At 44.9% G+C, this 14,946-nt stretch overlaps 1 protein-coding gene across 1 annotated transcript; it reads right to left on the bottom strand.

The window, feature by feature from the left end:
• Positions 1-1,424: 1,424 nt before the first annotated feature.
• LOC311504933 (G protein-activated inward rectifier potassium channel 1-like) lies at positions 1,425-14,602 on the bottom strand (the record flags this gene model as incomplete). The annotated part of the gene is made up of 3 exons (XM_084568285.1): positions 1,425-2,453; positions 2,730-2,946; positions 13,934-14,602. 3 exons carry the CDS (start codon positions 14,600-14,602, stop codon positions 1,780-1,782), a joined length of 1,560 nt encoding a protein of 519 aa, XP_084424411.1. The 3' UTR covers positions 1,425-1,779.
• Between the last annotated feature and the right edge of the window lie 344 nt (positions 14,603-14,946).

Below are 14,946 nucleotides of genomic sequence, written 5' to 3'. Positions count from 1 at the left end.
AATCCCGTTTAACGCTGTCTAAACATGCACTAGATGGCTACGTACATGACGTTGTGCTAAGAGACTGAGGCTAAAGCTAATGGATCATACGATAGCATCCTCAACAAATAATGCCCAGTTTCTAATCCAGAAATATCGTAAACGCCGTCCAAACATGCACTTGATGGCTACGTATATCTGATTGTACTAAAAGACAGAGACTGTAAGATAGCAGCCTCAACAAATAATGCCCGGGTTTGGCTGCTTAGCTTCCTACTTTGTATTTGTATGTTTACATTTATAACTGACTGTCATTTATTTATTTTTTGATCAATTTAAGACTCTTTCAGGCACAGGATGGAGAACAGGAGCTTCCAGGAACAGCCTCCATACGCAGAAAGATTGCACAGTGGATACACTAGAACACGGCTTTGAAATCACCGTAGGTAGTTAATTATTGCTTCCTTCAAAACTCACATGGGATATCCTGTATGGAAAATGCTTGATGTTAACCTTAAGGCCAAGAGTTACCAAGCTAACGACTGGGTAACTTAGTGTAGGAAATGCAAAGGCATCGCAGTTCACAGAAAATTTCCAGTTTACAAGGTCTAAAATACTAGTACTACAAGAAAGGGCTGTTCATATGCAAGTTTACTCATGAACACGATAAACTCATAGACTGCAGGAAAAAAAAATTGACGACACATCTTAACTTCCCTAATAACCCGAGGATACGGGCGGCGCCATCTTTTGAGTTTGTACCAGAATCTGAGCAGTACTGTCTGAGAGTGGACAGACTCTCTGGCATTTAATTAACACTGCGCTTTTGGTCTTTTTCCTACTCTCACCTTCCTATGGGACGGCTTCATGGACCGGTTGCTAATGGCAACTGTCAACTGAATCAAGTAACTTAAACAAAACTTCTCAGAAAAATTGACACAGGAACACACATCAGCATTATATAAACTACCTAAAATGAACTTCCTCAAAAAAACGCCCGTCCACTAACATGGAGGGGGTGGGGCTTATATGACCTATACTGCAACCAGCCACCAGGGGGAGCTCCACAGCTCCACATGCTTTGACTTGACTTTGAGGAGCTGTAATGACGTCCACTGATCCTACAGTCTGGGTACACTCAACGCCATCTGTAGGAAGCATTTGTTTGTTCTCCATGGCCTTGGACTAAGTAATGTTGGCTAGCTAGCAAGTTAGCTGGACCAGCTAGCAACTGCGGCTTACATTTGAGCAGCCGTACAAACTTATCAACCGTTCTCTTATACCACACTGCAGAAGTCATTACTACACTGCAGCATGTATAGACCACACGCTGCAGTGTAGTAAAGCTAGACAGGCCTACCATACCTTCTGATCTTTGTGAAGCAGTGACTTGACAGTTTTCTTGGGGCGGCGGTTTAGCAAATGGTCAATGCAGGATAGTGTTATTTATAATTGCCACTTTGGTGCTTTTTCACTTTAAAAAAACGAAGTGTACAATAGTTTGAGACAATGAGAGGGTCTTTGATGCAAGCACTGGGACAGAAGTGTTAAAAGTCATGAGGGGAGGGGGCACAGATGGTGATCTATCAAAACTGACTCACAGTATAAGCGGATGGATGGCTTATTGGTGTTGTCCTTCTATTTGTGGCAATGGACAACTTAGCAGAGAGCCCCTAAGTCGATGTAAAATACTGGTCAGAAAAGTCATATCACAGTAGTCCTTGTGTATATATATGCAATGCCCATGAAGCCTGATTTAGTTTTTGAAGTCTTTTTAGTCCTAAAGGTAGTCTGCAGAAGTCAGCGGTCAGCATTCATTCGGCGCAGTTTGGGGGGAAGATTGTCTTCTGGCCGACTCCCTACCAAGGGGATCTGGACCGGTGCTGGGGTCGGAGCAACGACGGCGCTAATGGCTCCTGGTAGTCTATGTTTCTCCAGCTCACCCTCCTCCGCATCTCCGTCCAAGGACAACAGCTTTACTTGCTCCTCTGGCTGCCCGTGCCTCACAACCGGGATGGAGCTTGATCTTAGCCTCTGAATACTGAGCGGCAGGTCTCCCGTGCTGGAGGCCTTCCCTCCAGGCAAGGCTGGCCCTGTCTTCAGCCCCCTCAGTAGGTACTCCTCCTTGGTGGAGCTCATGCGCTGGAGCTTCCTGGGAAGCCTGGAAGCTTGATCCTCTACGTGGTCTGCATAGTCCGCCGACAGCAGCCGTTCCCTGCGGCCTCCACGGCCACCGTTGCCCAGCAGAGGGGAGGTGGGAGTGGGTGCCACAGGTAGAGGGTTGGGAGAGGTCAGGGAAGATTTCTCCTCCTGCTCTTTGACGCTGTAGGGAGGCGTAGGGACCTCGAAGGTGTTGTGAAACTGGGAGTAATCGACTCTGAAGAAGCCCTCTTCCAGTGACATGACAGGGAGGAAACGATGGCCCCACAAGACTTCATCCTCAGTGTAGGACGTCCTTGCCTGGCATGTCATACCTAGGATGATGAGAGGAAACAGAGTAGAGGAATGTTTCGAAGCACACTAACGTTACAAAGATTTAAATATGGAAATGCATGCAGACGAGAAGCAGAAATAAAAAGAGGTGAATTGCTCTAGGGAAAAGGGAGATAGAGAATAATTAAAAACCATGAAATTAAACATTCTGTTAAATATATAATATTATATTACTGAGAACGTCCAATGCCACGGGGTAAATGTAGATGAAACAAAGGTTCAGGAACGGGATCGCGGATCCAAAGTTCTGCTCTCACCAGTTGTCTCCACGATGCCCTCCAGGATAACAACAATCTCAAACTGCTCGTTCATGAGCGAGCGCTGCGACAGATCGAAGAACGGGCTCTTGGTGTTGATCTCGTGGCAGATGGTGAGAGGCGACACCAAGAAAAGCTGGTCCGCCCCCGTCCCGAAACCTACGTCCAGCTCACACTGGTCCAGGGGCAGGAACTCTCCCTCTGGGGTCTGACGAGACTGGAAATAGAAAATACTGACTGTTGTAAATAATTACAATAATAATAATTAGAGTAATGATTCTGGATAAACTCTCTCCTCCACTATGGAAGAGAACTATTATTTGAATTTCTCTATATGTACATAATGTAAAATCCTTTGTGGAATTATCCAGGATTCACTCACTTTCTTTCAGATTATTAGTTAAGAACGCCATATGCTCAATAGGCAACAAAACCTGCTGCCAATCCCCATTTTATGATGGAGTATGGTTGAACTAGTCTTTCTTGGCTTGGATCAGTTGCCAGGCAACCAACAAAGAGCCAACAAGTTTCCAGTCCAAGCCATGGCAACCGTCTTCTGGCTCCAGCTTCATATTTACCGTGCAGATATTAAAGAGTTACCAGTCGTTCTCGTCTAACTTTTTTTCAAAAAAGTGTTTTCCATACATGACAAACTTTTCAGTGTGGTGGAAACCGTACGTTAGACTGCACGGGATGCATCTGACACAAAAGAGAAGAGCAAGGTGAGCAAGAGAATCAGAGCAACCTCTCCAAAGTCCAAGGCTCTGATTTATTGTTGTGCATTAAATGTTATTGTCTTTCTCCTCTGCATGGCATTCAGGCCAGACAGATTTTATCTCTGCTGGACTCTACCACCACGACCATATTCTTGATCTGAATACATATGCTGAGAACAGACAGCTCTCTATGTGCTACATACTGTGAGCTGCAGATATGTACAGCCTGTATAAAAACAGGCAGCACCTCAGCACCATCAGTAGCATTTAATCGTACTCCACAGCGTGTTGTTAGATGGGATAGTGTAGCAGCTAAAGGTCTAATAACTTTATCAAAGTTGATGTGCAGCCTCCTTCTCTCTGTTACCACAGGACGTTTAGTGAAGTTGTTAACTGACTGCTGTCCAGAGGATTTGGACCGTTCCTCTGCTAGCGTTAGCGTTAGCCTTTTCAGATGCATTGCAGTAGTACTTTAGTTGTATTTCATTACTGACATGTCACAGTAGTATGGGCTTCATCTTTAGTGAATTATTTCCACAGACTTGGGGCCCGTCCACACGGAAACGCAAAAACGCCGAAACGCATAAGTTTTTCATCGTTTTGGCCTTTCGTCCACACGTATCCTGTAAACGCATTGCCCTAAAACGCACTTTTCTGAAAACGGATCCCAGGGTGGAGAAATTCGCAAACGCAGCTCTTGCGTTTTCATGTGGACGGCGAATACGGGGAAAACGATGACGTCATCGCCACACTCCCGAGCAGCCTTCCACATCTCGCGAGACATCTCGTAACAACATCAACAACAATGGCGGACTACATGCTAGTTTTCATGCTGGAGACGATATTGAGCCTATTAGGGTTACTAGGGCAAAATATCATGCTCCTGTGCCACCACGCTGAGCAAAAAAGGCGATTTGTAAACAGCGCTCAAGCTTTATGCGCATGCTCCGCATCTTCCTCTCCATTTTTGGTGAATTTCTGAAACCGAAACAGCGCCACTTATAGGCCTGGAATAGGAAGTAGCGTTTTCGGTCGTGCTGAAACGGATCCGTGTGGACGCGGATATTTCTTGAAACGATGATCGAAAACGGAGAGGGAAAAGATCGTTTTCGTACGTGTGGACGGGCCCTTGATGAACCAACAACCCACTGGGCTCCTCACCTGTCTCCTAGGAGGCGTCCATGTGCGCCGTGGCACAGCAGTGAAGACGACTGGCATGGCGATGTATGAAATGGGACGTTTGGGAGGGAGCTGAAGTAGGTAGGGAGGTGTTTTTTTTTTTAGAGCTTTTAGAGCAGGTCAAGCAAGGTCTATAATCTCTGGTTAAGGATTACTTCCATCTGTCCTATTTATAGAGGAAGGGGATGACGATAAAGAAGAAGGGCACATTATCTTCGGTCTCCGACCCACACAAGTTTCTGAAAATTGCCTGCGCTTAAATATACGCCTCTGATACATGTATGCATGGTAAACCTTCTGTGTGGTTGAATCCCCCCAATATATTATTATATTTATATATTTATATCTATATATTCTGCAGCAAAATGGACTGACTCCACACAAGGACATAAAATATTTTACCGCATTCTTGCCATACAGCTATAGACAGGAGAAAGCAGCACCGTAAAGGCAAAAATAAAAGTGTAAAAGCACATCTCTGTCCGATGACATAAACGCTGGTAATATTTTATTTCAAGACACTTTGGCGTAATCCTTTAATCTGTGCCGATCTGTATAAACTCTGCAGAGGCCTGGCCTTCAAAGACACGTATTGTTCGACACAAGCCCTTCGTAAACCTGAACGTAATCACATAAAGCGCTCCTTTAGGTGTTAAATTAAAACAAGGGATTAAGGAGGAGGCTGCTGCTGTGGTTTAAGTCAAGTAGTTCTCCCCGTCACCAAATGTCAACTTGCGCGCAGCGACGTCTCCGCGGCCCCGTGAGTGAGAAGCCATTTGGTCCGCAGATGGCAAACAGACTGTCATTTGTATTCACAGCGATGCTGAGGACAGAAGGGTGTGACATTTCACAGGAAGACGTCCGTGCCCACAGATCCCTGGCTCGCCGTCATGAGGGAAACTGTCACCCATCGTGATGCATCAGTGACGGGCGCTCCCGGGGCACAAAGACAGAGAGCAAGCCTATGTTACATGTCCACTGAAGTTAATATAAGCAAGACAGGGGGATGAAATGAGGCAGAACAAAGGCTGTGGAGAGAAACGCCATCCATTGGTCCTGTCAGACTATATTCTTGAAATTACCAAAAATGCTTTAATGTGATTTTGGCCTTTAATGGGGGTGCAGAGATGGTGCACGCATAGGGCCTCTGGCTAAACAACACAAGCCCAACTTTAGGCCCAGCGTCATCATCCTAGATGCTGAGTTGACCAATCATACGCAAGCATGAAGTCAGTTATTTCTCTTTATAATCTCTGCAAACAAAACTAAAGTAATCTTATGTCTTTGAGTGCAACGACAACCATAAATCTTGGTGTGGTGGTTAGCACTGATGCCTCACAGCAAGAAGGTTCTGGGTTCTAATCCATGAGCCGATTTGGGCCTTCCTGTATGGATTCTCTCCACATACTCCAGCTTCCTCCCACCGTCCAAAGACATGCTCGTTAGGTTCATTGGTGAATGAACCATAAATCTTTTTAAACTTAAACAACCCCCCTTAAAGTGCAATAAAACTGATGGGCACTAAAAACCTCTCTGGCTCTAACGCAAACCCCAATTCCAATGAAGTTGGCAAGTAAAATGTAAATAAAAAGAGAATACAATGATTTGCAAATCTTTTTCAACCTATATTCAATTAAATAGACTAAAAAGACAGAGATATTTAATATTTAAGCTCATTAACTTTACTGTTTTTCTTTTTTTTTGCAAATATTCACTCACTTTGAATTTGATGCCTGCAACGCCAACTTCCCTCATAAAATATTAAGTTTATAATTATTTTCCAGAAGTTGTGCTTTGTAGCAGCAATAAATAATCATTATTAATATGATTATGAATTATTAAAATAAAAAAGATTAACTACCTAAGAAGTGAAGTGTGACGAAATGAATTTACCGTAACAATAAATACCACATGAATTACTGCATCTGTGGATTTCCAGGGCCCAACATTATTACACCATTTGATAAACTTGCTTCTTCTGATCAGGATTCTCATGGTCCACAGTTTTGTAGAAAAGAGTTGTAAGTTTCAAGCAAGAAGTAAAAAGGCATCATTCATACCAAACTCAGTCCACCTTCTGTAACAGATAACTCCTTCCTATGTATATAATATATATTTACCTCTATCTCTATCTTTTTTGTATGTATTGTATCTGTTGTTGTTATGCATTTTTTTTTTTGCCTATACTATTTTATTTTACTAGATTTTTCTTTTTCTTTTACCTTTTATCTTCCCTTGTGGACGAATAAAGTCTGTCTGAGTCTAACTGGACATGTAGAGTTTCTTGAAGACGTCCACGTCTTCAGTTCTGAAGGACTAGTGGGGCATGTGGGATTAAAATTGGGAACATCTGTGGGGGTTGTCCATCAGAAGGAGTTTCTGATGGACAACGCCATCTTCAAGATGCTCTACAAGTCCAGTTGTCCTTGTTTCAGCTTGTGTTTTTGGACACGCTATGACCTGAGAACCTTCACAGACATGAAGTTCCTCAAATGTCCATGGTATGGTAACCAATCATTTTAAAATAAACTGTGGTTCAGTCCGCATCAATGGGGCGAACCACGGTAGATTTGTTTGTTTGGTCGTGATTCAGTCAACGTATTAGGTACGTTTGATTGCTCCATAAAAGGACTAGGCTAATTTATTGAAAGGTTAGTCGTTGATAGTCACTGAATGGTGAGAAAGATGGGGTTGTGCAGTGGCAGCGTGGAGCAGGGTGACTCCAGGACGCTGGTATTCTCTGTTAAGGCCTCTCAAGGTGTCGTGGGCCTAACTTAACGAAACATCGGTGAAGGGAGGTGCCCACTTGAAAACCTAGGTTTTCCTAGGACCTAGGACTCTAGACTTGTTAGGGTTTCTCAGTTGGACAGGGCCTCTAAATGTGTTTTGCCTGGGATCTTGGCACAAGGGATTGTAACATCTAATCCTGTGTAGTAATGAATCATAATTGTCTGCGGGATTGTGCAACCAGGTGTCTCATTTGCCAGCAACGCTCGCGCAAGTCGATTAAGATTTGAGACGCTATGAAAGCCAAGCAGCTGACTTTAAGCCAAACGAGGCTTTGACACTGAACGGTTTCAACAAGATGAAAAGCCGTGTGTGTATGTGTGTGTGTTGTCTTAGTGCTGCTGAACAGTCGGTGCCACGAGGGGGGAAACTAATGGCCTTTGGAAGAGGTTGTGATGTAGAGGGAGCGCTTAATTTACCAAGCCACCTGAGATTGAGGTTGAGTAAAAGCAGACGCGACCCCCGGTGACTCACTTTCCTCCGCGCTCAGTGACCATGAAGATGCAAAGAAACCCAGAGAATGGCAATGAAAGCTGAAAGGAAGCCAAATGTGCACATGTGAAGCTCGAGTGTCTCTCCACCGCGACGTCAAAGCTAATTCAACACGTCTCTCCTCTTCGTCTCTTTCTTCTGGTCTTGTCCTTCAGAGTTAAAGCAGAAGCAAACGTGACGAGTCATGCTGACATGCTTGCCTGCCTAAACCTTATCACTTATCTCCTGCTGTGGACCGACCCACTGAGACGAGCCTCTGTTGACACTGACGAGCACCACCCAGCTGTCACTCTCTCCCTCTGCAGCGTTCTTGTTCAGTCTTTTCCAACGTTGCCGTTTGCTGCTTTGTTCTCCTTTGTCTGAGCGTTTTTGATTTATTTTTTTATTTTTGCGCCGCATGCATGCACTCCTCCGTGAGACCAGCTGCAAACCTGTTTCTCTTTTTGTAAATCATATCCCACCGGTGCCGCAGGGGTCAATGCACCTCTGCATTCCATTGATTTATTAATGAATGCTCCATTAATATTAATAGAAAAATTCAAGGACTTGTGTCTCTTTAAGTCGATATGCATTATGGATACACCGTAGACTACGCAGCCACGCCACGGGAAAGTGTTACTGTAAATAATTGAACGTGTTGTTGCACAAAATTTAAAAATCCAATTGCTGTGAAAAATAGAATCATGTAAAATAATTCAGTTCAAAATATTTCCTGGCAAGTTTCTGCATTCCAGGAGGTCTTAATGGAAACTTTAGAGCGCCACAAAGTGGAAGGAAAATATTCTGGGGGATCCCCATAAACAATCTTTAAATAAACCCTGAGGGTGCATTTTGGCTAAGAAGTAGAGATATAAAAACTGAATCTAAAGATCTGCTGCTTCACTTAGATCAGTAGATTTCTGTATTTGCCGTCACTCTGATTTTCACCGCCACCGACCAAATTATTTTCCATGGCAACAGCGGACAAGTCCCATTTATATTATTTACATGGTGGTATTTAAACCTGTCCAGCGCATCAAACTGATGGACACGACGTGATTTCTCAGATACAAAGCTGAAATAATTGAAACTAGTGACCAGAACATAATCCGGTTACCTATGAGACTCCATTACTTCCATATTAAAGGTCCCATTAGGGTTCATATAGACTAGTGGACTAGTCAGTTTGTCGTCTTCATGCTTTAAGCATCATGTCGACTAGTCGCTGATCACGTGATAATAACAACATGGACGCCTCCTAGAAGACAGGTGAGGAGCCCAGTGGGTCGTTGGTTCATCAAGTGTGTGGAAATACGTCACTAAAGATGAAGCCCATACTACCGTGACATGTCAGTCCTGAAATACAACTAAAGTACTACTGCAATGCATCTGAAAAGGCTAACGCTAATGCTAGCAGAGGAACAATCCAAATCCTCTGGACAGCAGTCAGTTAACAACTTCACCAAACGTCCTGTGGTAACAGAGAGAAGGAGGCTGCACATCAACTATCTGATAAAGTTATTAGACCTTTAGCTGCTACACTATCACATCTAACAACACGCTGTAGAGTACTATTAAATGCTACTGATGGTGCTGAGGTGCTGCCTGTTTTTATACAGGCTATACATATCTGCAGCTCACAGTATGTAGCACATGAGCTGTCTGTTCTCAGCATATGTATTCAGGTCAAGAATATAGATTTTATTACTTTCTACTGTGTTTTTATTAGTGACATCACAAACTCGTGCAACCCCTATTATGTGTACACTTGATTTTAGTTGCTGTTGTAAGGCAATGAGCTACTGCGTCCCGTGCCTCTTTTTTAGAAGACTTCAACGAAGACTTCCTTTGTTCCTTTTTGAAACTCTAAAGCAAACCTGAAAGGGTTATCAGACTCTTTCTGATCAAAGGCGAAAGCAAAGAAACAGGGGGACTGGTGTTTTTTGTTCTTTATATTTTGTGGGTTTCTCGACACGCTGGGTACAATTTAAATATACAAGGTGTGATTGATTGCGGTTTGAAGAAGAACAAGTCAATTTTAGAAAACCTAGCACATTTATCCCCTCCTACATTTACACACTCAACGTAGATGTATGCTTCGGTGTCGGATCTCCGGAGCCTGTCCAGACATCTGAGCAGACGGCACGGCGACGCTGAACAACAATGTGAACCGCCTGAAATACATTTCCTCATCTAAGTCCCGGACGAGCCCAGGAAATTCTGCCTCCTTCTGCCTCCTACACGGCGTCTACTCAGATATCATTCTCTTCTTTTGTGCTTTGTAATGACTTGAACAGAAGTAACTATTATTAGCGCCTGCTCCAACATGAGCACATTAGTTCCAGTCACCACCACAAATAGATCTGAGGCATAGAAGTGTAAACCAGGTCATGGCATCGCCAACAAAACAACGCTAAAGAAAGGCAACTTGACGTTTTATCCAAGTCTTCGGTTCTAAAGGATTGGTGGAGGAGTTGGGGTTTAAATAGGAACATCTGTAGATGTTACCCATCAGAAACTTACATGACTAGTGTTAACGACCAGATACTTTGTCCCTGTCCTCTTTGTCCAATCAATGCTTCTCTGTCAGAGGCTCAAGGTGTGAATGAAACTTCTTGGTTTCAGATATTCAGACTGTGTTGTACCTTGATGTCAGATTAAACCTCAGTCCACCGCCCCCTGTTCAGAGAAGGATCTTCCTTTACTCCTCTTTCAAATCTTTAGTTTTCTCTGGCTAAAATGTGGATGTTGTCGTCTTCAAAGAAGCATCATGTGTCCTTGACTGGTTTCCTGACGAGCTGGTCCTCCTGTTTTGAGCCTTACGTTTGTGGCTCGTGCACAAGTCTGTACATTCCTCACTGCAGTGGAGTTCTATCTTTAAGGGGAACATGTTTCCGCCTCAGTGTGTTACCGGGTTTGACAAGAAAAGGAAAGCAGTGTTTCCTGAAAATTCTCCTGAGTTCCTCTTATTCAAACCCCAACTCCTTCACCGGTCCTTTAGATCCGAAGACTCGGATGAAACGTCTTCAGAGTCCGGTCGACTTTCTTTAACATTTTTGGACAATAACGAGATGCTGTACATTTTCTCAGACCAGATGACCAAAACCAAAATACCACAAAGGTTCTGCACGATCACTGAGAGAGCTGAACTGCAGACCTTCCAGTTCCACACATGACTCACTAAACAGATGCTTGAAGGTGATGAAGGTGATTTTTAATCATTAAATCTAATTTTGGAATATAAATAAATATAAATAAAAACCTAGGTTAAATATAAGGTTGATGACCAACAAACACACATTATCAGTGCAAGTATTTCGAAGCTTTTCTGTCACTGATCCTGCTGCCAGTTGTGAACGAAAGAAAGTACGTGCAACTTCACTTTGTACCAAAATTTCAGCGTATCCAGGTCCCCCCAGAATTTACAGCCCGCGCTTGTCCCTGACTCTCAGTAATCGATTGCTGCTGCCATGTCACAGTGCGTTCACACAGCTCCATCACTTGGATTTACTGCGACATGCCTCATTTCTCCAATCAGCTCCAGCCCATCGGACAGTGACCTTGAGCCGTGCGTTGCCCGAACGCAAAGCCACGTGCAGGTGTAGCGCAACGGGACGATGTACAGTCGATTGACTCTGCGCTGAAACGCTCCGCTGTACGGTCTGACGCTGCGACGGCGCAGCTTTAATGGCTTTAAAAACATCGGGGCAGCATCTGTGTCAAGATATTAACTCAATGTCAAAGAAATGAAAATACACGAGATAAAACTGTGACGCTTCTTAGCAGATGTTTAGGACGTCCCGAACGACCTTCCTCTAACAAATAAATAGTTGATGCTTAAAGCAATAGTTTAATAGTAGGACTGATCAGGCATAACATTATAACCACCTTCCTTACATTGTGTAGGTCTCTCTTGTGGTGACTCATCAGAGAATGGACATGGGCCTTCTGAGGGTGTCCTGTGGTGTCTGGTAACAGGATGTTGTTAGTGGGGGGGCCTTTGAGGGGAGGGGCTTCTGTGGATCATCCCACAGATACTTGATCAGTTTGGGATCTAGTGAATTTGGAGGCCAGGTCAACACCTTGTGCTGTTCTTCATGTTTTTTTTTAGTTGTTCCTAAAGTGTTTTTGTGTGTGTGTCTGTGTCAGGCTGCATCCTGCTGGGGATGGCTGCTGCTATCAAGGAGTGTCATTGCTATGGGGTGGGGGTGCCTGGTCTGGTCTAGGTGGGTGCTACATGTCTAAGTAACATCCACACCAATGAATGCCAGGTCCAAAAGTTTCCCAGCAGAACATTGAACTGTCACAAGATGGTCAATGTCATTCACTTCTCCTGTCAGTGGTCATAATGTTGTGGCTGATCGGTGTATATAACTGAGCTGTAAAAGAAAGCCAAGGACTGTTTGAATAAGAAAATAAGACTGAGAGTCTGAGAAAATCTGAGAAACACGTTCGTCAAAGCACTTACAATAAATGTTGCTCCACGCAGTGATCATGTTGAACTCAAAAGAAAAGAGAATAAAAGGCAAAGACTGAATGCTACAAATGAGAGCTGATTATGGGATACATCTCCTCCAGTTATGCTCGGTTTAGGCATCAGAACCACAACATGATTTTAAAAGCTCTCTCCACAGCTCCCTCCTAACGCCTGATACTGCTGATGCTCAGTGGAAGAGGTCAAAACATTACAGCGCGTCCCGTTGGCGTTTATCTCACCGCTTTAATTCCTCATTACAAACGGAACAGAAGGGATTACAGACTGTTATGGAGCGTTAAACTGTCTGAAACGAACTACTGCTGCTCCCCCTCTGTGGCAGGGGAGAAAAGTTGCTGACGTGGCGTTTTAATGACGAGGATTTACTGCTCCGAGTCCTCTGGGGCTCTTTGTTGATTAAGCCCAATCAAGACACAGCAACGTAGAAATTAAACGCAAAAACTCTCGTTAAAGAGCCTCTGATGTGTTATTTGATCCGTTGTTTTGATCCGTTGCACCGAGGGTGACATTCTGGTGACCCAAGGTTCAGGAAGTAAACCGCGGCACGAGATCATCGCGCCACTCCAGAGACAAGACAAAAGCTCGACTCTCGCCGTCACAACCGAGCAACGGCGCCCTGCAAGCACTGAACTGGAGAGAGAGAGAGAGCTAAAGCAGGGCTGGTGCATGCACTATTCAGCACCATGACAAAGAAACAGAGAGCACTGTCGACGTATCAGCTGTAAATCCTGCAGAGGAGGAAACAGCATTGGTGAGAGAAACATGCTCCCCTCAATGGAAAGAGGCAAACCTTGTTTCATCACAGGGGATGGCACATCTACAGGCCAGCTCCCAGTGCTTCACATTAACAGCATCTTTATCTTTAGAAAAGAGTGATTTAATGTAATTTTGTTCCACTAAGTATAGGAATTGGTTCATTTGATCTTTTAATCAATAGGCATAGATCCCCGCCTATTGTCCCCCGGGGGCCCATTCATCTCATCTGTGGACAGGTGAAGCAGAGGCTGAACTTAGATATACAGCTCACTGACAGCATATTCTGCTGACTGAGGAGGAGGAGGAGGAGGAGGAGGAGGAAGGAGGAGGAGGAGGAAGGAGAGGGTGGGATGCTTGAGAAGACCCTGACTCTATCAGGCAACACACTCTGAGAACTGAAGAGGAAACACAAGGTTACGAGTTCAGGATAATCCAGCTGTGTAAATTATGATGCTTCAGGCGCGGCCGGGGTGTAAATGGTCACGCATTAAAATACACATCTCATGAGTGAGCGTTGAATATTGAATACAGCCCCGAGGGAATGCAGCCAGTGCTGGAGATGAGTAAATGCAATGCAAGAGAAAGAAGCCATAACTGAATGTAGCCTCCCTGAAAACACTTTGTGCAATATTTAGTTTTTTATGCATGTTACATTTTATAGTGTTTGTAGTTTATGTCCTTGCAACTTTATGGGAGCAGCTGCAACTAAATCATTTCCCTGAAGGATTAATAAAGTGCTCTGATTGTGATGCTCAGTCTAAGAGGAGCTGCCTTACTTGGATCCTCAGGTGCACCCCTACCTTGATGAGTTTGCACCTGATCTGCGCGGACACCATGTGGCTGTTGCGCAGGTTCCCCACTCGGAACATGAGGCACAACTTCCCGTCCCGCTGCGAAATGACCGCGTCCTGGCTGAACATCAGCGTCTCCGCGCGCTTCTTCGGCTGCGACATCTTGATGAACATGCACCCGATGAGGAAGGCGTCCACGATGGACCCCAGCAGCGACTGGAAGAGGAAGAGGATGATGCCCTCCGGACACTTCTCCGTGATGTAGCGGTAGCCGTAGCCGATGGTCGCCTCCGTCTCGATGAAAAACAGGAACGCGGAGGGAAAGTTGTACACGTTGGCGACGCACGGGGTGTAGGACGCGTCGTGGCCGCCGTGGCTCAGGTCGCCGCGGATGTACGCGATCACCCACCACATTGAAGCCATGACCAGCCACGCCACCGTGTAGGTGAGGATGAAGATGAGCAGGTTCCACCTCCACTTGAGATCCACCAGCGTGGTGAAGAGGTCGGAGATGTACCTGCTGGTCTCCCCGCCAAGGTTACCGTGCTGGACGTTGCAGCGGCCGTTCTTCTCCACGAACCGCTGCCTCTTTCTTTTTACCGGTGCGGAAAAAGTCATGCTCCGGTTGGTGTTAACCACCTGGTAGTCCTCGCCAAATTTCCTCCGTAGGGCGGACATTGTGTCAGCCACTCACTTGTGACAGCAGTTGTGCAGAATCAGAGTCTTTGCGCAAGTTTTGGTACCCCCCCTGTCCAAAACCACGCAGCTGCATTCAGCGCGCCACTCGCATCCTGCTGCGAGATGGAGATGCGCCTCTCTCTGGTAAATTAATCGTAAGTGAGCAGAGATTCTGCGCAATGCATGATTCAGTCAGTGTCGGTGCTTTACGCAAAGGTGTCTCCTCCGGGTGCCAACTTTTTTATCCATGTAGGGGAAAAAACAAACGCGTAAAAATGTCCCAAAGCTACTTTAAAAAAGGCGGAAAGGTGATGTCCTTGGTAAATCCACTGCTGCGTCCCGTT

This window comes from Chelon labrosus (genome assembly GCF_963514085.1).
Source record: "Chelon labrosus genome assembly, chromosome: 19".
In the NCBI taxonomy this organism is placed as follows: Eukaryota; Metazoa; Chordata; class Actinopteri; order Mugiliformes; family Mugilidae; genus Chelon; species Chelon labrosus.
Note: the sequence above shows the minus strand (reverse complement) of the source record. Positions and strands in the feature narration are given on the sequence as shown.